Source organism: Papio anubis, chromosome 4 (assembly GCF_008728515.1).
Source record: "Papio anubis isolate 15944 chromosome 4, Panubis1.0, whole genome shotgun sequence".
In the NCBI taxonomy this organism is placed as follows: Eukaryota; Metazoa; Chordata; class Mammalia; order Primates; family Cercopithecidae; genus Papio; species Papio anubis.
In genome coordinates, this window is record NC_044979.1 from 136953313 (window position 1) to 136977460 (window position 24148).

Consider the following 24148-nt stretch of genomic DNA (forward strand, 5'->3'; position numbering starts at 1 on the left):
GGCAAATACAGAAAACAGAACTTTATTCCAAGGGCCAGAGGTTATTTAAAATTATTTACACTCGTTGGAAATCACATGGAGGGGCTGGGCCCAGCTCAGCTGAGAGAAAGAGCCCTTCTGTGCGGCCACCAAGGGCCAGAGGCCTCCCAAGGCATGGAGCCCGGTGTCCCCGTGCAGGCCCTGGGCTGTGCTGCCGGAGGCCCTCACCCGGCCTGGGGAGCTCAGGAGGGTGCACCTCAGGCCCCGGAGGAGTCTCTGTCACTGGACCTGTGCCTGTGCCAAGGCCAAGCCAAACCCACCCAGGAGACGGCAGGAGGGAGCCAGGAGAGTGATTACAGGCAGGAGTCTGCGGGGTGGGTGGGGCAGGCGAGGCCCTAGCTCCACACGTCCAGGGAGTAGCGGCCCTTGGTCATCAGCTTCTTGACATAGTCCACGGCCTGGGCGTGCTCCATGGCCCCGAGCTCAGCCACGATGTCGTAGAAGGTGTTCTGCACGTCCCTGGCCATGTTCCGTGCATCCCTGGGCAGGAAGAGGGGGTGCTGGGGGCTGGGCCAACTGCGGTAGGCAGGGCCTTGTCCTCCCCACCCCTACTCCAGTGACCCCACTCACCCACAGACATAGATGTGGGCGCCGCCTTCGATCAGCTTCCACAGGTGCTCTCGGTCCCGCTTTAGCAGGTGCTGGACGTAGACCTGAGGCCAAGGGTGGTGCCGTGAGGGGAAGGCACAGCAGCTGAGGCCCTGCCAGCCCCGTCCCCGCCTTCATGGGTGCCCGCCCGTCTCACCTTGTGGGACTGCTCCCGGGAGAAGGCCACGTTGAGCTGGGTGAGCGCGCCGTCCCTGTGGAACTGCGCCAGCTCCTCCCGGTACAGGTAGTCCTCATCCGAGCGGCGGCAGCCGTAGTACAGCAGCGTCTCCCCCACCTCCTTGCCTGCGTGGCAGGGGCCGGGGTGAGCGTGGGGTTCCCAGTCGTCACCCCCTCCCCTGCGGGCCCCCACTCACCCTGCTGCCGCAGCCAGGCCCGCTCCTGGATGAAGCCTATGAAGGGGGCCACCCCAGTGCCGGGGCCCACCATGATGACAGGGGTGGTGGCCTTGAAGGGCAGGCGGAACTGGGACTTGCGCACGAACATGGGCACCAGCGCGCGGCCGCCATTCTCCCCAGCAGGCTCCTTGGCCCGCAGCCAGTTGGTGGCCACGCCCTTGTTGATGCGGCCGGCCTTGGTCTCGTACTCCACAACCACCGCACAGATGTGTACAGAGTTGGGATGGACCTGTGGGGAGGGCCGTGTGAGCTCCGCCGCCAAGCCGAGGCCCCTGCCCAGCCCTGGCCCCGAGTCCCGTTCTGCAGGCCATCCCCACCCACCCAGGGCCTCTTCCAGCCCACCTGGCACCCAAACCTCAGAGGCCCCATCCCCAGCAGCTTCCCGGACTGGCTCTGGGGACCGGGGCTGGACAGATACTGGGAATCTCACAAACCAGCCCCACTGAGTCCACAGCCTGGAGAGGCATTTGGAGCTGCGCTGAGTGTGGAACTGGGGCTCAGGGCTTGGATCTCGGAGCTCCTGTGCTGACAGCAGGGCTGGGCCTCCAGCGTGTGGCTGGCAGGGCAGGGCCAGCCCTCACCTTGGAGGATGAGGCGATGGAGTAGTAGCGGGCCTGCAGGCGCGGCAGCAGCTCACACAGGTGGTCAATGGGGGGCCGCAGGGACGGGCAGTCCTGCAGGATGGCCAGGATGTGCCTCCGGGCCTCCACCACCCAGCTCAGGTACAGCTCCTAGGAGACACGGGGGTGAGACGGGGCTGATTGGAGCCCATGGAGCTCGGAGAACGGCAGGGTTACTAAGGGCAGAGATCGCGGAGCCTAGGCGGCGCACCTTGCCCTCGCCGGAGGAGGAGGCCATCTTGCGCAGCAGCTCCTGCTCCGAGGGCTCCGAGGCGTACTGCGCCAGCTCGTACAGCACGTTGGTGCGCGGAGGGTTGGTGATGTCCAGGTAGTAGGTGAGGGCGGTGCGGTAGGACGTGGGGCACGGGAATGGGTGCTTCTTGTTGGACTCCTCTGCGGGAAAGACACAGGCAGGATTTGGGGTACGCGGCCGCCTCCTGGGGATGGGTGGCTGCTGCGGGAGGGGTTGACGCCTCGGGCCAACTCTGCGGGAACAGGCGCCCCAGCTGGTGCTGGAAACAAGGCCTGTGCTGTCTGATGCCTCCCTGGCCCTGGGGCCAAGTCTGGGGCCTCCAGCCAGAGAGGAAGTCCTCATGAGAGGCAGGACTCTTCTAGGGGAGGTGCGGGGGGCCCACCCGCCCTGCACACTAACGCACCCGCTGTGCTTTCACGGCACACAACACGGTGTGACACGGCACCGCCCCTTTTCCTGCTGCTCCCTCACAGGCGGGTTGTGGAACCCGATAGTAAGGGCAGCCCTGGCGCGGCTGCTGAGGATCGGCTAGCAGGGGTGGGTGGAGACGGTCTGGGCCCAGGTCGGTGACCAGTGGGTTGCGGGAGCTTCACAGCTCAGGCTGGGCAGCCCCACCAGGCCCGGGCAGCCTCGTGCAATGGCTACTGCCCCTTGGCACCACGGAGCACCCTTGGGGACCTGGGAGGGCTGCTGACTCCCGACTTCGGTGAGGAGGTGGGAGCAGCCCCAGGGCCTTCCTTCCCAGCAGGACACAGTGGCCATGGGGGAACCGGGGCTGCCTCTGCCTCCAGGCCCCAGCACCTCACTCCCTTAAAGGCTATGACAGTGACAGGGTAGGGGGAACCCCAAGAGAGGGCCTGACCTACGGCCACTCTGCCTCCCATTTGCTTGGGATCCTGTAACCGTGGAGTCTCGGTGCAAGGGCCGCCCAGGTACCCGGGCTTCAGGCCTAAGTAGAAGCTCAACCCAGGGCCTTCCTACAGGCCCAATCCTGCAGCTGCCTGGACCTGGCAGGGCGCCCTGACTGTGGCACTCACCATCCAGGTTGTTCAGGGACATGACGACATCCAGGTCGGCACCCAGGATTTTGCCCAGCTGATTGACGAGGGCAGAGTCGTTGGCTGGGTACACAGCCACGTGGTCCCCAGATTCATACCTGGAGGGAGATGCCAGGCTCGGGAGGGCGGAAGGCCGGCCCTGCCCCGGGTCAGGAGGCCCAGAGTGAGGGTTCAGGGGGTGATGGCGGCAGCTGGTACCTGATTTTGGAGTCCGAAATGTCCAATTCCAGGTGCATGAGGTGGCGCTCGGTCCCCTGGTTCAGCTTCCGGTTGGTGGTGACTGCAGCCAGGAATGGATTCTTGGCATCAAAGGGGCTGGGTGGGGAGGAGAGAAGCGCAGTGAGCTGCCAGGGCTTGAATCTGAGTCTCTGTCCCCAAGGACCCTTCTGGTTGCACAAAGCACAGGGAATCTCAAGAGATCTCCACGAGGAAATCTCACCGGTTACATCAAGGGCTCTCCCAGCCCGATCCAATGCAGTTCTCTTTCTTTTTGAGACTGAGTCTCGCTCTGTCGCCCAGGCTGGAGTGCAGTGGCATAATCTCGGCTCACTGCAACCTCCACCTCCCAGGTTCAAGTGATTCTCCTGCCTAAGCCTCCTGAGCAGCTGGAATTACAGGCGTGCGCCACCACGCCTGGCTAATTTTTATATTTTTACTAGAGACGGGGTTTCACCATGTTGGCCAGGCTGGTATCGAACTCTAGACCTCAAGTAACCCGCCTCGGCCTCCCAAAGTGCTGGGATTACATGTGTGAGCCACCTCGCCTGGCCCCAATGCAGTTCTCTCTACAGTCCCACCACGTGGGCAGAGCTGGGTCATCAGTGTCTCCATTTCCAAATGTGGAAACTGAGGCTGGCCCTTAAAAGAACTGTGAGACCCAAGCTGACGGTGCCACAGGCTGGAAGGTGGCTGGGTCTCCATATGAGGGGCATAGCTTCCCCACCCCCACATGTCCTGGACTACACCGTGGACGAGACAGAAATCTGCACTCCGGAAAGCCACTGAAATGCGGGGCTTCCTGCTCCAGCCAGGCTGGGGCAGGCCTACAGAAAGCAGGGCAGCTGGTGTTGGATGCAGTGGCACGGACTTCCCTGGGTGGCTCAGGCAGGAATCTGGCCAGCACCCAGGGGTCATCAAGGGCACAGAGGAACGCTAGGTTTTCCCCAAGTCTATCTATGGAGACAGATTCTAAGAAAATGAGCCCAGCTGCCAAAGAGGATCGTAGCCACAGAGCCCAGTGCGCTGTGTCCTTGTTGAGAAGTGGGACGCGCCCTGCGGCCCTGGGCAGTGTAGAGTAAGGTGGCTAAGTGAGCTCAGTACAAACTGGGCGAGTGCCAGTCTTCCGGGGCCGGGCCCTGGACAGGCACTGCGTCAGGGCATGGAGCAGCTGCCTGGCTCTCGGGCAGTTCCCCTCTCTGCTCTGGGCCTCATGCCTTCCCTGTGTAGGGACACTCACACCCACTCGTGGCACGGGGTCTGGTGAGAAGGGCCCTGCGGGGATATGGGGATACACGGCAGACTGAGTCTGGGATGCACCAGCGGCCATAGAGCCGTCTGCCCCAAGCCACATTCCCTCCACTCACGGCTTCTGGTTCTCGTAGCTCTTCAGCCGGCCCATCTCCCCCACGTACACCTTGGCCGCGTCTATGTCAGTGTGGACCACAAGCTCGTACTGGCGAATGCTGGAAGGGGAAGACCGAGGGTGAGGCTGGGAAGCAGCAGGGGTCAGTCCTGAGAGGGAGGGGCTGGACTACAGGGGAGATGGCGCATGGCCTTCGGGGCAAGGGCCCAGGTACATACGACAGGAGGCGGGGGAGCCCCTGCTGCAGATGCGCAAGGAGGGCAGGCGAGGGAGCAAGGAGGGAGGTGGCATGGAGCTGCTGGGGGTCAGGCGCCCAGAAGCCGGGGCAGGGTTGGGCAGGCTTCCGGGAGATTCTGGGAGAAGGTAAAGAAAGCCCGGGCAGCACCCAGGGGCCATCGAGGGCACAGAGAGGAACGCTGTTTTTGGCCAAGTCTATGGAGACAGATTTTAAGGAAATGAACCCCTCTGCCAAAGTTGAACCTAGCCTCAGAGCCCGACGCACTGTGTCCTTGTCGACAGGTGGGGTGCGCCCCGCTGCCCCGGGGCAGTGCAGAGCAAGGTGGCAGAGTGAGTCCTTGGCTGGGACCAAGGTCCCTCCTCGACCTCGCTGCGACCCACTGCCAGCCCCCATTCCAGGGTGGCCGCCCTCGGCACAGGACCCGCCCAGCCCACCCACCGGTGGCACCTGCGGGCCCTCGCTCACCTGGACTCCTCGCCAGTGGCTTCCACCCCAAAGTGCTCGCACACGGCTGGCCAGAACTGCTCTCTCCAGGTGATGAAGTCCTCCTCCAAGCTGGGCCGAGGAGAGGAGTGGGGAACGGCTCAGGGCAGGCCGATGTGGCAACAATACCTGGTGCCAGGCACGCCCCGTCCCCAAAGCTCAGGACTGGGCGCCCAGTGACATCAACCCAGAGCATCAGGAAGGCTCCAGGGAGTTGGACAAGCCGAAAAGCAACACCGGCAGGGGCAGGGCAGAGGCGGGAGAGCCCCTTCCCTGTGTGGGAGGTGCGTGTCGCTGAGTCTCAGCTGACACAAGGGTGTGCGTGCCCCTCACGTTCCACGGCCCTTGCCTAGGCCCACAGCGCTGATCAGGGTGGCAGGGTGGGCACTCACTTCCCATCGTCGTCGCCCAAGCCCAGCTCAAAGATGCGCTGGGCCCCGAGCTGCTCCAGCCGCTTGTCCACGTACTTGCCCATGGCATTGAAGTGCTCGTAGGTTTTGTTCCCAAGACCAAACACCTGTGTGGACACAGGGGCCGCTCTGAGGCCTGGCCCTCGGCCTGACCAGCGGGAGGTGCCATGGGGGCGGGGTGGGAGGCCCCACAGCGCCGGCTGAGCTGCTGGGAACACCTGCAGGCCTCCATCCCATCAGGTGCCTTGCACTGTGAGGAACACTGGGCCACTGAAGAGGCTTCGTTTGGGTGACCTGCAGCCCACAGCCTGCCCCGTCCACCGCCAGCCTCAACCCATGGGGAAGTGGAGGCAGCCCACCCTCCCCACTGGCTGGGACTCCAGCTCCCCTAGCCCAGCCAAGTCTCAGTCGTCCAGCCAGAACCCTCTTGCCTTTAGTCTCCAGCACCCAATGTCCCCTGGAGCTGAGGACAGGGAGGGGACACTCTCATAGTGCTGGGGTCCAGGGCAGAGCAGAGGGTCTCACGAGTGGCCTGCCCTGGCTGCTGAGAACAGGGTGGGGGTCTGGAGGGCTGCCTTTCAGACACAAGGATCCGGAGGCACCGCAGGCCACCGGGAGCCCACAGCAGTCTTTGGGTGACTCACCGCAAACTTGACCCCAGAGAGATCCACGTCTGTCTCCTGGAGCCAGTCGTAGAAGTCCTGGGCATTGTCGGTGGGGTCCCCCTCGCCGTAGGTGGCCATGCAGAAAACCACCAGGGCGTTGTCGATCTCCGGCAGGCTGCTCAGGTCAGCCTGCAGAGATAGGGGCAGGACCGCGCCCCGGCTATGACTGAGCCTGCTCAAGGTTCAACCCGCACCAGACGGGGAAGGCCAGGTCCTGCCCAGGGTGGTGCCAGGCCAGGGATGTCCGGGTGTCATGGGATCGGAAAGAAGGAATGACACAGAGGGTGGGGCATGGGCATCTGTGTCAGGTGGGCAGGACAAGGCCACCTGTGTTGGGCTGGAGTGGAGAGGATGTGTTTCTAGAGGAAAGTGAAGTTTGCCACAAAAGAGCCACCAGAACGTGGCCTCCTGTGCTGATGCAGGTCTGCGGTCACCCTGGGAACTTCATCATTCCAGGGCTCCCAAGCACCACATGGCCCTGGTGCTCACTGATAATCTAAATTGTTCATCAACTTGAAATGCAGCCTGGAGATGGCTGTGCGGTGGTGCCCGTCACCAAGACCCCGGAGGAGGGGGGAGTGGAGCAGCTGGGGAGGGTGGGTTTGGTTTGGGAGATGTGGTGGCAACAAGGAGGGCAGCTGGCGCTCCGGGGAGGGCCGGTCCTGGGGAAAGGACGCCTGGCGTGTGGCTGCAGCTGCAGGAATGGCCCTTCCTTCAGTTAGCCCAGGCAGGGATGGCAGTGACCCTCACAGGAAGGCAACTTCCAAGGACGTCTTCCCAGGACCCCACTCCCTGCTGAGGGGCGCCCTACAGACCTGCTCCCCGTCCTGCCCACTGCCTCCATCTGGGGCCGGCCCGCAGTGGCAGCTTACCAAGTCATACTCCTCGGGGTCCGCTGACATGCCTCGCATCCCATAGCGGTGGGCGTCCTTGGACAGGCGGTTGGCAAACTCCTCTGCAGTCCCCGTCTGGGAGCCGTAGAACACGATGATGTTCCTCCCCTAAGGAAGGCAGATGCAGGGTTGGTGAGGGCCACAGACCTCAGCCACGGCTCCGGTGGACACCCACTGGGCAAGCCGGGCAGGCCTGGCAGGCGGGGGCCCTCCAGGCTGCCCTCTTTCCTCCCTGGCTTTGAGTCCCTTCTAAGTTCCTCTGGGACTCGCTTCTCACTGTCACAGCCACTGTGGCAAAGGAGGGCAAAGGTCACCAACGCAATCTCACACGCGGCTGCTCAAGATCACACGTCTGACATTTTCATGACACGGGAAAAAAGAAAGTTAAAAAGGGTAACCAATGTATAGCCCTTATTTGTGGGGGAATGCTTCCAGGACCTCCCATAGATATTTAAATCCAAGGATGCGGCCGGGTGTGGTGGCTCACACCTGTAATTCCAGCACTTTGCGAGGCCGAGGTGGGTGGATCACCTGAGGTTAGGAGACCAGCCTGACCAACACGGTGAAACCCTGTCTCTCCTAAAAATACAAAAATTAGATGGGCATGGTGGCATGCACCTGTAATCCCAGTTACTAGGGAGGCTGAGGCAGGAGAACAACTTGAACCCAGGAGGTGGAGGTTGCAGTGAACTGAGATCGCGCCACTGCACTCCAGCCTGGGTGGCAGCAAGACTCCGCCTCCAGTAGCTCACGCCTATAATCCCAGCACTTTGGGAGGCCGAGGCAGGTGGATCACCTGAGGTTGGGAGTTCGAGACCAGCCTGACCAATATGGAGAAAAACCTGTCTCTACTAAAAATACAAAATTAGCCAGGCATGGTGGCGCATGCCTGTAATCCCAGCTACTTGGGAGGTTGAGGCAGGAGAATCGCTTGAACCTGAGAGGCGGAGGTTATGGTGAGCCGAGATGGCGCCATTGCACTCTAGCCTGGGCAACAAGAGCGAAACTCCATCTCAAAAAAAAAAAAAAGAAACAAATCGAAGGATGCTCAAGTCCCTGCTATAAAATGATGTATTTGTGTGTAACCTACACAAATCCTCCCACATACTTTAAATCATCTCTACTTATTAATATAATATCTAATGTAATGTAAATTCTCTGTAAATAGTTGTTACGCTGTATTGTTTAGGGAACAGTAACATGACAGTATGTGTTCAGGACAGACACAACCATACATTTTTTCTCCAAATATTTTCAATCTGCAGTTGAATTCATGAACTCAGAACTCAGATATGCATGGCTGGCTGTACAATCCAATTGTGTTATATAAATAATAGACACGTGTATCAAAACATACATATATATTTTCTTTCTATACCCATAGGCACAAAGAAAACAGACTGGCAAGAAATAAACCAAAAGTCCCTAAAATGGGGAGTTCTGGGAGTGTTTTCTGGTTAATTATAATACATATTTATTATAAAATTTTAGACAACAGGGAAAGGTCCTGGGGCTGGCTCATATACTCGTCAGTCCACCCTCCTCCTACAGCAGCTGTTGAAAAGCCTGAAATCCTGTTCCCCAGAGCCCCTTGGGGCTGGAGTCGCAGCCAATTTGGTCCAGCCAATTGGACATGCTTTGCAAGATGTGAAGGGTGGAAGGGAGGCAAAGGCTTCCTGGCCCCTCATGCAAATGTGAGGTTCTCTGCAGCAGTGCCTGGTCTTCAGTGCCTGAAGTATTTCTTTCACTTTTTCTTTTCTTTTCTTTTCTTTTGAGATGAAGTTGCGCTCTGTGGCCTAGGCTGGAGTGCAGTGGCATGATTTCAGCTCACTGCAACCTCTGCCTCCTGGGTTCAAGCAATTCTCATGCCTCAGCCTCCCGAGTAGCTGGGATTACAGGCGCCCACCACTACGCCTGGCTAATTTTTTTGAATTTTTAGTAGAGACTGGGTTTCACCATGTTGGCCAGGCTGGTCTCAAACTCCTGACCTCAGGTGATCCGCCCACCTCGGCCTCCCAAAATGCTGGGATTACAGGCATGAGCCACTGCACCTGGCCACCTGAGGTATTTCTAATAGTTTTGGTAGCCAGACTGCAAGTTCCTACTCCTGGCTACTGGCTTATGTGGTGTTCAGAGGCAGCTGTAGAAGTAGCTTCTTATCCCGGATCACAGCTACACGTGGTGTATCCTGAACTCAACAGTTTCAGGCTGGATTCGAAGGGAGCAGTTACCTCGCAGGTCACTTCTGTTATATCTTAGAGACCAACCTGAAACCTGCTCCTTCAGCCCCTCCAGTAACCTGGAAGCACCCCCTTCCCTGTGTGAAATCCCTTCTAGATTAAAATGCCTAAAGCGGTCTCTAGTTTCCACACTGAATCCCACCTCATATAAAACAAAACGTATGGGGCTGGGTGCAGCAGCTCACTTCTGTAATCCTAGTACTTTGGGAGGCTAAGGTAGCAGCATGACTTGAGCCCAGGAGTTTGAGCCCAGCCTGGGCAACATGGCAAAACTCCGTCTCTACTAAAAATACAAAAAAAGTATCTGGCTGTGGTGCCTATGATTCTAGCTACTTGGGAGGCTGAGGTGGGAGGATCACTTGAGCCTGGGAGGTTGAGGCTGCAGTGAGCTGTGATCGAGCCACTGCACTCCAGCCTGGGTGACAGGAGTGAGACTGAGTCTCAAAACCACCGCCAAAAAAACCTTATGGATTACAATAAATGTTCTTATACTTTTTAAAGTTCCTGAATTTTCTACAAGTCATTGTTAATTCATTAAAAGGATTTTTTTTTTCTCCTTGAGATGGAGTTTCGTTCTTGTCACCCAGGCTGGAGTGCAGTGATGGGATCTCAGCTTACTGCAACCTCTGCCTCCTGGGTTCAAGCGATTCTCCTGCCTCAGCCTCCAGAGTAGCTGGGATTACAGGTACCCGCCACCATGCCTGGCTAGGGTTTTGTATTTTCAGTAGAGACAGTGTTTCACCATGTTGGCCAGGCTGGTCTCAAAACTCCTGACCTCAGGTGATCCACCCGCCTCGGCCTCCCAAAGTGGGGAAATACAGACGTGAGCCACTATGCCCAGCCAAAAGGATTTTTTTTTTTTTTTTTTTTTTTTGAGACAGAGTCTTGTTCTGTTGGCCAGGCTGGAGTGCAGTGGTGCGATCTCGGCTCACTGCAACCTCCGCCTCCCGGATTCAAGGGATTCTCCCACCTCAGCCTCCCGAGTACATGGGACTACAGGCACGTGCCACCAGGCCCGGCTGATTTTTGTATTTTTAGTAGAGACAGGGTTTTGCCCAAAAGAATATTTTAAAATAATCACTGTAAAAATAATAGAAGAGAAAGTGCTTATGATGATCAGGTTAAGAGAACAAAAGATGACCTAAGATAGCAGCTAAATATTTACAGTAGCATCAAAATATATAAAATACCTAGAAATAAACTTTATAAGAGATGTGTCAGAGGCTACTGAACAACACACGAAGGACTCATGCCAATGGAAAGGCACCCCGGTTGTGGACAGGGAGTCTCGACCCATAGAAATGGCAGCTCTACTTATGTCACTAGAGAAATGTGGCATGATGTAATAGAAATCTGAAGCAGCCGGGTGCCGTGGCTCACACCTGTGTAATCCCAGTACCCTGGGAAGTCACACCAGGAGTACTGCTTAAGCCCAGGAGTTTGAGCTCAGCCTGGGCAACATAGTGAGACCTAGTCTCTACCCAAAAAAAAAAAAAAATCTGAACAGCTCTTTTTTCCTCAACAAATTGATCCTAAAAGTCGTGGAAAAATAAGTAAGAATCCATACACTGAAATATTATTTGGCAATAAAAAGGAAGTACTAATATATGCTACAGCGTGGGTGAACTTTGAACACAACGTGCCCAGTGAAAAGAATCCAGAGACCCAGCTTGGCTAACATGGTGAAACCCCGTCTCTACTAAAAATATAAAAATCAGCCAGGTGCGGTGGGGGCACCTGTAATCCCAGCTACTCGGGAGGCTGAGGCAGGAGAATTGCTTGAACCCGGGAGGTGGAGGTTGCAGTGAGCCGAGATTGTGCCACTGCACTCCAGCCTGGGCGACAGAGCGAGACTCCATCTCAAAAAGAAAAGAAGAAACCCAGAAACAAAAAGCCACATATTGTGTGATTCCTTTAAATGAAATGTCCAGCATAGGCAAATCTGTAGAGACAGAAAGCAGATAATGGTTGCTTGGAACTGGAGGTGGGGAACTAGGGAATGAGGAGGTGACAGCTAATGGGTATGGGGTCTCTTTTGGGGATGAAGAAAATGTTCTATCAATAAAATTGATTGGCCGGGCGCGTTGGCTCACACTTGTAATCCCAGCACTTTGGGAGGCCGAGGCGGGTGGATCACTTGAGGTGAGGAGTTTGAGACCAGCCTGACCAACATGGTGAAAACACATCTCTACTAAAACTACAAAAATTAGTTGAGCGTGGTGGCGGGCGCCTGTAATCCCAGCTACTTGGAAGGTTGAGACGGGAGAATCGCTTGAACCCAGGAGGCGGAGGTTGCAGTGAGCCGAGATCACGCCATTGCACTTTAGCCTGGGCAACAAGAACAAAACTTGATCTCCAAGAAAAAAAATAAATAAAATTGATTGTAGTGACAGCTGTACAACTCTGTGAATATCCTAAAAAACACTAAAGTATATACTTTAAAATGGGTATGTATGGTATACAAATTATATTTCAATAAAGCTGTTCCCCCCCCAGAAATAAATAGGTATGGAATAGCAGCCAGGAAAGCTGACAATAATAGCAATGGGGTGGGGAGACTGTGCCTGGCACTATTGAGTATTAAAACAGATTATAAAACTTTAATAATCAGAACAGTATGACACGATATATAAACAGATAGCCAGATCAAAGCACTTAAACAAGCAAATATGAAAATAAACCAGTATACATATTGGAATCATTATTATTATTTGACTCAGAGTGTAGCTCTGTTGCCCAGGCTTGAGTACAGTGGTCACTGCAATCTCTGCCTCCCAAGCTCAAGCTATCCTCCCACTTCAGCCTCTCAGGTACCTGGGACTATAGGCGTGCACCACTGTGTCCCGCTAATTTTTCTAGTTTTTGTGGAGATGAGGTTTCACCAATGTTGCCCAGGCTGGTCTCAAACTCCTGGGCTCAAGCGATCTGCCCACCTCAGCCTCCCAAAGTGTTGGGATTACAGGCGTGAGCCACTGTGCCCAGCCCAGGAATTAAGCATATGATAAAGCTGGCATTTCAAAACAGTGGGGGGAAGATGGACTCTATTACATGGTGTTTAGACAGCTACGAAAAATGTAGAGTTGGATTCATACCTCACATCTTACATCAGGATAAATTCCCAATAGATCAGATTTTAAATTTTGAATATGAAAAACGAACCCTAAAAGTACTAGAAGAAAATATACAGGAATATCTTTATCTCTTTAGCATGGGGGAAGAAAGAATCATACAGTTGACTACGTAACATCTACACAGCAAAACAAATAAAAATGCGATCAGCTAAGTTGAAAGACAAACTTTCGGCCGGGCGCGGTGGCTCAAGCCTGTAATCCCAGCACTTTGGGAGGCCGAGACGGGCGGATCACAAGGTCAGGAGATCGAGACAATCCTGGCTAACACGGCGAAACCCCGTCTCTACTAAAAACACAAAAAATTAGCCGGGCGAGGTGGCGGCGCCTGTGGTCCCAGCTACTCGGGAGGATGAGGCAGGAGAATAGCGGGAACCCTGGTGGCGGAGCTTGCAGTGAGCTGAGATCTGGCCACTGCACTCAAGCAAGGACGACAGAGAAAAAAAAAAAAAAAAAAAAAAAAAAAAAAAAAAAAAGAAAGACAAACTTTCTTTTTTAAGAGATGGAATCTCACTAAAAGACAAACTATTTAACGGGCAAGATATTTTCAACTTGTATCACAGACAAGAGGCTCTCTCCCTAATAATTTCAAGGAGAAAGATCAATTCCAACAGAAAAATGGGCAAAAGATGTGAAGAGAGAATCTATTTAAAAAAAAAAAAAAAAAAAAAGGCTGGGCATGGTGGTTCAGGCCTGTAATTCCAGCACTTTGCGAGGCCAAGTTGGGTGGATCACCTGAGGTCAGCAGTTTGAGACCAGCCTGGCCAACATGGCAAAACCCTGTCTCTACTAAAAATACAAAAATCAGCCAGGCATGGTGGCACATACCTGTAACCCCAGCTACTCGGGACGCTGGGGCAGGAGAATTGCTTGAACCTGGGAGGTGGAGACTGCAGTGAGCCAAGATCACGTCACTGCACTCCAGCCTGGACAACAAAGCGAGACCCTGTCTCACAAAAACAAAACAAAACACAACAAAACAAAACAAAACAAAACAAAAAAAAGATGGGTGAAAATCTACTGAATCTCATTCATAAAAATGTAAATTACAGCTATACTGAGATTTTTTTTTTTTTTAAAACCTAGAAAACTGGCAAAAATCTAAACTTTAATAACAAACTGTTGGCAAGGCTGTGGGGAACAGTTTTCTCACACATTGCTATTCTTGAGCGCGTGCCATGGTGTGACTCCTACGGGGACGATTTGTAGCTTCTATCACGATTGCAAACGCATCTACCTTCCGATTCAGCAATTCCACTTCTGGAACTGCTTTGTATTTGCAAATGTGCAAACCGAGCCATAAATTCACAGCAGCATTGTTGGTAAGAGCCAAAGAGTAGACACAGCCCCAGTGCCCATCTTTAACAGGACAGGGTTAAATGCATTACAGTGAATCCAGACGACCATAAAATGGAATCACGGTACAGCTAAAATGATGACGGCCGTATCTTTGTATTGATATGGAAGGATATTTGAAACATATTAAGTTGTGTTTTTTTTTTTTTAAAGCAAGGTTGGCTGGGCGCAGTGGCTCACGCCTGTAATCCCAGCACTCTGGGAGGCCGAGGCGGGCGGATCACGAGGTCAGCAGTTCGAGACCAGCCTGGCCAACATGGTGAAACCCCATCTCTACTAAAAATACAAAAATTAGCCAGGCATGGTGGCAGGCACCTGTAACCCCAGCTACTCCAGAGGCTGAGGCGGGAGAATCACTTGAACTGAGAAGGTGGAGCTTGCAGTGAGCCAAGACTGTGCTATTGCACTCCAGCTTGGGTGACAGAGCAAGACTCAGTCTCAAAAAAAAAAAAAAAAAAAAAAGCAAGATCTGGAACAGTGCACGTCGTATGCCACATTTTGTGTTTTAAGAAAAGTGTAGGCTGGATGCGATGGCTCATGCCTGTAATCCCAGCACTTTGGGAAGCAGAGGCAGAAGGATTGCTTGAGACTAGGAGTTCAAGACCAGCTGGGCAACATACTGAGAACCTGTTCCTATGAAGAATAAATTAAAAACTTAGCTGGGCGTGGTGGTGTGCACCTGTAGTCCCAGCTACTTGGGAGGCTGTGGTAGGAGGATTGCTTGAGTCCAGGAGTTTGAGGCTGCAGTGAGCTATGATGGTGCCACTGTACTCCAGCCTGGGCAATACAGTGAGACCCTGTCTCTAAAATAAAGCTTTTTTAAATTAAAAAATAAGAAAAGTGAAAATAAGAGTCTCTGTTTTACTTGTATATTCATATAGGAACTCTAGAAGGATCCATAAATAATAAGAACAGTGGGGATGAATGGGTGGCAGAGGTGAGCTTTCCACTGAAGAGTAGATGTTTTTATTTTAACCATGTAAATGTAGTACTGATGCCTAAAATTAAATACTTAGATTGGCCGGGTGCAGTGGCTCAGGCCTGTAATCCCAGCACTTTGGGAGGCTGAGGTGGGTGGATCACCTAAGGTCAGGAGTTCAAGACCAGTCTGGCCAACGTGGTGAAATCCCATCTTTACTAAAAATACAAAAATTAACCAGGCGTGGTGGCGCGCACCTGTAATCCCAGCTACTCGGGAGGCTGAGGCACGAGAATGGCTTGAACCCAGGAGGTGGAGGTTGCAGTGAGCCAAGATTGCGCCACTTGACTCCAGGCTGGGCGACAGAGCAAGATTCTGTCTCCAAAAAAAAAAAAAAAAAGTAACAAAAACAAAGCAGAGATAAAATGGCAGTGGGGCCATGACCACAGCTATGTGAGATTTACCTCTGCTCTTGGATAGGCTGGGACCGGACGGGAGAAGGGCAGCTTCATGAGTTAGAGGGAGGGTCTGTTCTTAGACTGGTTTGTTCAAAAAGTAAACATTCAAGAAAATAAACTGTCCCAGCAACAGCAGAGCTGCTTCAGGGCTTTGGTTAGGAAGAATGACTCCCAAGTGAGCCAGGCTGCGTTTCTGCTCCTGGCCCCCGGACCTCCTCTGTGCGGTGATGCCAGGTGTCTACTCAACCTGCCTACGTGCCCGCTGGGGCGGAGGCTTCCTGAGAAGAGTAAAGGCATGCAGGAAACTCACCGTTTTCTTCATCTTTTCCACGAAGCTGCTCTCTCTGACAGAGCTGGTCCTGCAAGACAAAAGTGTGCAATGAGTGTGGGAGGCAGGTGTCGTGTGACACGGTGTCATGGGATGTGGGTGTCCTTATATGCAGGTTTCACGGGATGCTGTGGCAGCACAGCAAGGGGACATTCCAGCTGTGTCCCGTGCTACTCCCCAGGGGCTACGCCAGCAGCTGGCCTCTAGACCAGCACCAGGGCTCCCAGACCTCCCGCACCAGCTCACCCTTCCCATTTCCCCTACAGTAAAGCCTCTTGCGACACCAGTGCTTTGCAAAGCCAAGACCTCTCCGGCACCCAGATAGATATGGGCTTGTTTCCCTCAAGGAAGAGCCAAGGTTTCCACTTCCCTCTTCCTCCCCACCCACAGCCCAGGTCCCCATGGCCTGACCTCGCCTCCACCTTCCACCTCTTCACCTCTTCCTTCTCCGGCCCCTGCCTCACACATCTGCCACTGCCCTGCTCCGCTCTTCAACAGCTCCCATGACCCACGGGATCCAGGCACACGAGTCCCCTCAGAGTCTGTCTCCAGCGTCACCTGCCACTCCCCTCCACAAATCATGCTTGAGGCACGGATTCACACCCCCTCCCCGCATGGTGGCCTCAGAATCCTGTGCATGCCAGCGCTTCTACCCAGAGCCTTCCTGCCACACTCCCCTCACCTGGCTGACTCCCGCTCTGCCCTCAAGGTCCTGCACAGGGGTCAGCTCCCCTGGGATTCAAAGACCCCCTTCGCTTCCCCTGCACTGGGGCCACATTTCATTTTTCCCTTCTCTGCATTCCTAACCTGGGTCGGCCCCCTCTAGAGGGCAGCCTGGTGCCCGCCAGCCTCAGGATCAGGCTGGGGTGACACAATCCTCTGTCCACTTCTGGCCTTCCACCCCTGCACCATCCCCTCCCTGCCCCATTTTCCGTTCTTCTGTTTCCTCCTGACCCTTGCCCCAAGTCTGCAGGGCCATAGGAACAAGCCCAGTTCCCCTTGCTCAGGACTTTCAAGCTGAATGAGGTTAAAACCCTGGCCGAATACAGCAAGGTGGGAAACACCTTTCTCTGGGTGGCAAATCTTTAGGATATTTGAAATATGGCCATTCTGAATCAAGTGACAAGCTGGAAGACAAAAATACATTTTTGTATTTAAAATGACATTTTTGGTCGGGCGTAGTGACTCATGTGTGTAATTCCAGCACTTTGGGAGGTCGAGGCGGGCGGATCACTTGAGTCAGGAGTTTGAGACCAGCCTGACCACATGGCAAAACCCCGTCTCTACTAAAAAATACAAACATTAGCCGGGTGTGGTGGCGCGCACCTGTAATCCCACCTACTCAGGAGGCTGAGGCAGGAGAATCACCTGAACCAGGGAGGTGGAGGTTGCAGTGAGCCAAGATCGCGCCACTGTACTCCAGCCTAGGCAGCAGAGTGAGACTGTGTCTCTAAAATAAAATAAAATAAAGTAAAATAAAATTTTTAAAAAATGCCATTAAAGGAAGGAAAGGCAAGCCACAGTGTGGCAGAGGATATCTGTAATGTACTTACATGTGGGCAAAAGACTTTGATTGACAAGGTAAGAAAGCCCTACAAATCAATGGGAGAAAGACAAATCCTTCATCAGAAAAACTATCAAAAGACTTGAAGAGGCATTTTCTTTTTCTTTTTCTTTTTTTGAGATGGAGTCTTTTTCTGTCGCCCAGGCTGGAGTGCAGTGGCACGATCTTAGCTCACTGCAACCTCCAAGAAGAGGCATTTTCTTAAAGAGAGCATCCAAGAACCTGGCTCAGTGGCTGGCGTTTGTAATGCCAGCACTTCGGGAAACCAAGGTGGGAGGATCACTTGAGGCCAGTTTGAGACCAGCCTGGGTAAAACAGCAATACTCTATCTCTAAAAAAAAAAAATTTTTTTTTAAACTTAGCCAGGTGTGGTGGTCTGTGCCTGTGGTTCCAGCTACTCAGGAGGCTGAGGTGGGGAGAGCTTGAACCTGGGTGTTTGAAGCTGCAGTGGGCGATGATCTCACCACTGTGTGACCATATGACCGTGTGGTGTGATGATAGCTCACTGCAGCTTCAAACATCAGGGTTCCAGCCCGGGAGACAGAGTGAGACCCTGTCAATCAACCAACCAATCGATACAAATAAATAGAAACGGTACATGTGGGGCTTGACTGACTGATTTTGAAGGCTGCAACAATAAGGATAATTAGAATAGCTAAACCTGAGTAAGGAGGCCCTGGCGGAGCAGATATTCTAAACAAGGCGACAGTGGCCGATTCTGCACACCCCTCCTGCAGTGGCCCGGCCCCATTTCCTGCCTCTCTGGGCTGCAGGAAGCTGCTCACATTTCCACGCGACTCCCTGGGCCTACAAGGTCCTTCCTGTGACCCCCTTCCCACCTTTTACTCATCCTTTACCACAGAACTTAACTTTCCTCTCCGAGAGGCCGTCCCTGGCCCTCATGCAGCAACGCTACCTATCACCGTCTTCGCTGTGGCACACACACCGGTCGGCCAAGGCACTTTACTCTGTGCATTCCCATGGCTTAACTGGAGGCCTGGGTTGAGTAACCTCGGGGAGGTGTCCGTGTGTCCCTGCCATGAGCGCAACGCCTGGTACGTGGCACAGGACACTGTGTCTCCTCCTAGGGTGACCAGCCCTGAGTTCTCTGTCCAGCACGAGGCTCACAGGGGCAGACTAAGAGGCTGTTGAAGGCACTTCTCACTCCCTAGCCAACTCTGAGGTCTGATCTGGCATCAGCTGAAAAGCAACCCCTATCTCTACTCAAAGGACAGATGCTTCCACGGAAGTTCCGTCTCCAACAAGGTGGATCTGAAGATTTGCTGAAGAAAAGGACAAGAGGCAAACCCTGGTGCCCCGTGAGTGCCAGGTGGCTCTCCCTGTACTTGCGGGTAATGCATGCCAGCCTGGGGGGGGGCACGGGAGGCCCTGTGCCAGGCACCGAGGGCATGAGACTAGAACAAGACAACCTGTGACTTCACAGGCCCAATCCTCCAGCCAGGGGAAGCCAGGCTCTGAGGAGGATCCCAGCAAGATGGGAAGAGCCACGTGGCAGGGCGGACCTGGCTTTAAATCCTGGCTCTGACACTAGACGGGCACAGGACTGCACAGGCCTCGCCCCTCTCATGCCCACACTATTATTAAAGTGCTGCATCTGGTCTCTGCAGCCTCCCCGGTGCCTGACTGGGGAACTTGGTTAACACCCAATAGAAAAAAGGGCATTCCTGGAAGGCGATCAGTCTGTGATTTCAAAGACATCCATGGCACAAAGTGGCATGTGCTAAGACCACACAGATGTGTGGAGGAGGGCTTCCACGTGACCTGACGCAGTTGGACAAAGCAGAACGCCAGGCTGGCTGGCTCTGGGAGTGGAGAGGGGAGCCTCTGGGCTGGAACGTCAGAGTGGATAACGTGTACCAGCCCGCTCTGCCCCAAAGCAAGGGTTCGCCTAGGAAGTGTGAGCGGTCCAGCGGGGAAAAGGGAACCCAAGGAGATGGAGGAGGACCTGTGCCTCTAGGTCACTGGTGCAACACAGAACAATTTCTTTAAGTTCCTGCTGGTTAAACCCATCCTGCTGGGGAGGGTGCCAGGAAACTCCCTTCCCAACCCAAGGCCCTGCTGGGGGGCTCCGAGAAGCAGAGTTCCCGGGCTTTGCCCGAGGGGGCCCACACTGGACTGCTCTGAACGGGCTCTATTCCATCGGAGGACTTCAGCCCTGGATTTGCATGGGGGACCTGATTATTTATAGGCGGAGAAGAGGGTGCATGAGGCTTTCCTGGTCTCCAGTCCAAATTCCTTCCTTTGGAAGCAGGGAAATGCAGCGTGCAAGTCCTGTACCAGAGAAGCCACCAGTGCACAGGCAGGGCTGAGCCCCTTGCCAGAGACAGGGGCAACAACCCCGGGAATGGCTGACTTTGCTGTTAACTCCAGGCGGCAACATCTTCACGCCTCCAGCGTGTCCCCGCCAGGAGGAAGCCCCCGCACTAGAGTGAGGGTGTGGGCATCCCCTGGCCAAGGGGCATCAGGGCAGTCTGCTGCCAGGGACAGTGTCAGGAACTGACCTTCTCGGAGCGCGCTCCTCAGGTGGAGACGAGTACGTGCACCCCATGGCTTCTCACTCTCAGCTCCAGGACTTACGGAAAAAGGAGGCCTACAGCTCTCTCCTGGACACCAGCAGGGGTCAGCGGATGGAAAGTTCGGCCCTGTACATCCCTTGTTCTGTGCTGGTGGGGAAAAGGTGCCTGGGCCTGTGGCCTCAAAGTGCTCCTGGACACCCCAAAGTCCTCTCGGAATCTCCCCGAGCTCCTGCCTGCGTCTGCCCCCACGAGCCCGAGAACTCTGCAACATCTGGAGCCCCAGCAGGCAGGACTCAGGACTCCAGACTGAAGCCTCCCATGAGCCCCTGCGCCGGGCACACACCCCTCCTCCTTCTGTATGGACCGAGGGAAGGAGAAAACCTTTCCAACCCCGACTCGGGTCTCCTTGGTAACTGTTTATATCAGAGCCCTTCTCCCCACGCCCTCCCCCTTTCCCATTTTAAAAAAAAAGAAAAAAAGGAAGTCATGTCTGCGGAACAAAGCTCTTCTAGACTCTAGAAGGCAGCCTGCAGGTTGCTATGGCAGGGCTGCTCTCCATAAAGGAAGTCACACTGATCCTGCTGCCAGGGCACCACACAATCACATTAAATTAGATCTGGTCCCCGTCTTCCCCCACACAAAAGAACTGCAGGAAAACAGAGCCTAAGACCCTGGGTCCGCGTCAGCAGGGAGCATCCTGTGTGCCGTGAAAGACACACCTTCCCCTCCCATCAGGGCAGTCGGGGAAATGCCTGGCAAGGTGGGCTCCGTTCGCGGTGGCGATGTTCTGTCTTGGGGAGCACCCTTCCGAGGTTCCTGAGTGCAAACAGCCCATCTGAAAGCCCAAGGCTTGGCGGGGTGCAGTGGTTCACGCCGGTACAGCACTTTGGGAGGCCAAGGTGGGTGGACACCACAGCTCAGGAGTTTGAGGCCAGCCTGGGCAACATGGCGAAACAGCCTGTCTCTACCAAAAATTCAAAAATTAGCCGGGTGTAGTGGTGCGCACCTGTGGTCCCAGCTACTTGGGAGGCCGAGGTAGGAGGATCACTTGAGCCTAGGAGGTGAAGGTTGCAGTGAGCCAAGACTGTGCCACTGCACTCCAACCTGGGTGACAGAGTGAGACCCTGTCTCAAAAAAACCAGACAGACAAAACCAGAAAGCCCAAGGCTCCAGTGGTGGAGGTAGCAGCTGTGCCCGGCCTGGAGCAGAGACCACATGGCTCCAGAATGGAGCATGAATGGTTCCAATTAGGGCTCTCCACGCCTAAATTGGGAGCAGGAGTCTTTCTGGGTTCAGGATCAGAAGTCGGCTGCAGTCCACCGCATGGGGAAGATGAGGGAGGGCGGGAAAAGCACTGAGTCACTTGGACCGAGATGAACCAAGATGTGCAGTTCATTTTGTTCCCGTCCCAGGCGACGCTGAGGGAACGTTTCTGGAAACAGCAAATCCGGTTGGATTTTCTGCACAGTGGACTCGATTTCTCCTGAGACTGTCCCCTGCCCTTAGCAACACATGGGGAAGCTACTTTGGACCAGCTCTTTCAGAGCCCAGCGTCTAGTGCCACGTTCTCCAGGCTCCAGGGTCACAGGTGCCCACAGCGAGAAGGGGTGACGGCTAAGGCACAGAGGCATGATGGCAGCAGAGTTGGGGGCAGCCTACTCGTGGCAGGACGGAGAGTGGGCTCCGCTAGGCGGGCCCAGATTTCTTGACCTTCTGAGCCTTGTGGCACAGGGTTAATGGTTTGAAACGCCAGCCTTTGGTGAAAACAGAAAGTAATTTGCTGGAGCTTAGATAGAAGCCAGCAGCTGTCTCTGCGGACAGGGGCACTGATGAACGCGTGGGGAGGGCAGCTGCCGGAGACAGCCGGCTGCAGGCAGTGGGAGGCGAAAGCAGGTGTGAGTGGCCACAGGTCAGAAACAAAAGGGGAAGGGAATGACTTCTTACTGAGTGCCTACTGTATGCTGGCTAGCATTCAAGAAGCTTTCTATTTTACTTTATTTAATCCTCACCACCCCGTGCAGTGGGCAAGGGTTTCTATCCACTGTGACAGGGCAGTGAGGCTGGGGGTGAAGCAGCAATTCAACTCCGGGTCTGTGAAAGCTCCAGAGTACAGCGGCCCAGCGCCCGGGGTTCCTGTCTGCTCCCCCAGCAAGGTGCACCTCCCCCCGCTCTACCCCGTCTCCAGTGCGCCCCGGGCATGTTGAGGGAGTGCATCTCACAGCCCTTCCCAAGGATCCTATGGCAGTGTCCTCAGGACGCTCTAAGGCTCTGGTGGGCTGCTGCTCCCTTGTTCCCCCCAACCACGTCCTCCAACATGTGTTCACATCAGGACTCCGTGAGCAAGTCTGTGAGGCTCAGAAAGCCTGCTGTGCTGTTCCACACACGCAAAAGCCCTGATGCTCTTCTGACGACCTCAGCAGTGACCCTGAGCCAGGGGTGGCCAGGACTACGGCTACTTTTCCAGAGACAGAGAAGAGAAACTGAGGGTTATTCAGTCCATCAGTGATAGAGAGAAAAGGCCACACTCTCAAACAGTAAGACGATCTGCTCTGGCACAAAGTGGCTCTGCTCTTGTGTGCAATCAAAGGGGATGGAAAGGAGGAGTGGGCTGGGGTGGCCATGACAAGAGCCAGGGGTCCGAGGGAGCAAAAGCGTGGTGCAGGAAGCCCCAGGCTGGAATCCCAGCTCTCATGTGCTAACATCAGCCTTGGCCAGGTCACTCACCCTCTCCTCAGATCAGCACTGCCATTTGTAAAATGGGGATAAGAACATTACCTCTGATGGGTGATGAGGGTCCCAGAATTGTTTTCAAAAGCCCTGGCTTGGAGCCCTTTCTCACATCCATTGACACTTACATTTGCGCTCGGCTCTCCATCTGTGACATGCAGCCCTGGTCAATTTCTGCCGGACTGAGGCCAGCAGCCTCCTAGCCCACCTTCCTGCTTCCAAGTCAGCTCCCTCCACTCCAGCTCCAAATGGCGCTTCATGGGGCCACCGCTCTCCAGACACTGCCCTCCTACACAGGTTTCCCCAACCCCCCTTTAGCGTCATCCACATATATCATTTTTTTAAATTGATTTTTTTAGTTTTTCTAGAGATTGGGTTTGCTCCATTGCCCACGCTGGAGTGCACTGGTGTGACCATAGCTCACTGCAGCCTCCAACTCCTGGGTTCAAGCAATCCTCCCACCTCAGCCTCCCAAAGGGCTGAGATGACAGGTCCACACCACCATGCCCAGCTCATTTTTAAATGTTTTTTTAAGTTTTGTAGAGTCGAGGTCTTGCTATGTTGCCCAAGCTGGCCTTGACCTCCAGGCTTCAAGCGATCCTCTCACCTCAGCCTCCCAAATAGCTGGGATTACAGGTGTAAGCCACCACACCCAGCTAAGATATGTATATCAACACATCACACTGCATACTTTAAACTTACATAATTTTAAATCTATGTCTAAAATTTTTATTTGTCAATTATGTCATTTTAAAGCTGGGAAAAATAAAATTTACAAAGAAAAATGCTGGCTGGGTGCGGTGGCTCACGCCTGTAATCTCAGCACTTTGGGAGGCTGAGGCAGGTGGGTCACCTGAGGTCAGGAGTTCAAGATCAGCCTGGCCAACATGGTGAAACCTCGTCTCTACTAAAAATATAAAAATTAGCCGGGTGTGGTGGCAGGCACCTGTAATCCCAGCTACTCAGGAGGCTGAGGCAGGGGAATTGCTTGAACCCGGGAGGCAGAGGTTGCAGTGAGCCGAGATTGTGCCATTGCACTCCAGCCTGGGGGACATAAGCGAGACTTCATCTCAAAGAGAAAAAAAAGAAAAAAATGCTTAGGCTGGGAGCGGTGCTCATGCCTGTAATCCCAACACTTTGGGAGGCTGAGGTGGGTGGATCACTTGAGATCAGGAGTTCGAGACCAGCCTGGTCAACATGGTGAAACCCCATCTCTACTCAAAATACAAAAATCAGCTGGGCATGGTGGCAGGCACCTGTACTCCCAGCTACTCGGGAAGCTGGGGCAGGAGAATCACTTGGACCCGGGAGGCAGAGGTTGCAGTGAGCCAAGACTGCGCCACTGCACTCCAGCCTGGGCCACAGAGTAAGAATCCATCTCAAAAAAAAAAAAAACAAAAAAAAAAAACAAACAAACAAAAAGAAAAAAACTTAGATGCTCTGAAAAATACATATAATTTTTGTCATTTATACCTCAATAAAGCTGGGGAAAAAATCCATACACCTTGGAAGGTCCCAAGGCCCTCTAAGATGCTCTCCTGTGTCTGCTCCCTCTGTGACCCGACTTCCTTGGTGACCCTAACACCTTTTATGACCTCTGACCCCCCACGACCCAACTCCCTTGGTGACCTGTGCCTGGGCTCCAC

The 24148-nt window shown here is 54.2% G+C and overlaps 1 protein-coding gene across 6 annotated transcripts in view; it reads right to left on the reverse strand.

Moving 5' to 3' along the window:
• Nucleotides 1-6: 6 nt before the first annotated feature.
• Nucleotides 7-24148, reverse strand: part of LOC101003939 (NADPH--cytochrome P450 reductase) — a 79186-nt gene continuing 55044 nt past the window's right edge. For 5 of the 6 annotated variants that reach the window (XM_009202816.4, XM_003895855.5, XM_009202817.4 and 2 more), the window contains exons 3-16: nucleotides 15657-15705; nucleotides 7225-7353; nucleotides 6332-6481; nucleotides 5670-5794; nucleotides 5260-5349; nucleotides 4558-4656; nucleotides 3173-3289; nucleotides 2954-3072; nucleotides 1875-2056; nucleotides 1625-1774; nucleotides 1002-1272; nucleotides 785-930; nucleotides 610-692; nucleotides 7-519 (exon numbers count right to left, since the gene is read on the reverse strand). In XM_009202816.4, coding sequence (XP_009201080.2) covers nucleotides 375-519; nucleotides 610-692; nucleotides 785-930; nucleotides 1002-1272; nucleotides 1625-1774; nucleotides 1875-2056; nucleotides 2954-3072; nucleotides 3173-3289; nucleotides 4558-4656; nucleotides 5260-5349; nucleotides 5670-5794; nucleotides 6332-6481; nucleotides 7225-7353; nucleotides 15657-15705 — 1855 coding nt within the window. In that variant the 3' untranslated portion in view covers nucleotides 7-374. Of the gene's footprint in view, nucleotides 520-609; nucleotides 693-784; nucleotides 931-1001; nucleotides 1273-1624; nucleotides 1775-1874; nucleotides 2057-2953; nucleotides 3073-3172; nucleotides 3290-4557; nucleotides 4657-5259; nucleotides 5350-5669; nucleotides 5795-6331; nucleotides 6482-7224; nucleotides 7354-15656; nucleotides 15706-19760; nucleotides 20111-24148 lie in introns of those variants that run through there. The other variant, XM_021935727.2, reaches the window with a different exon arrangement.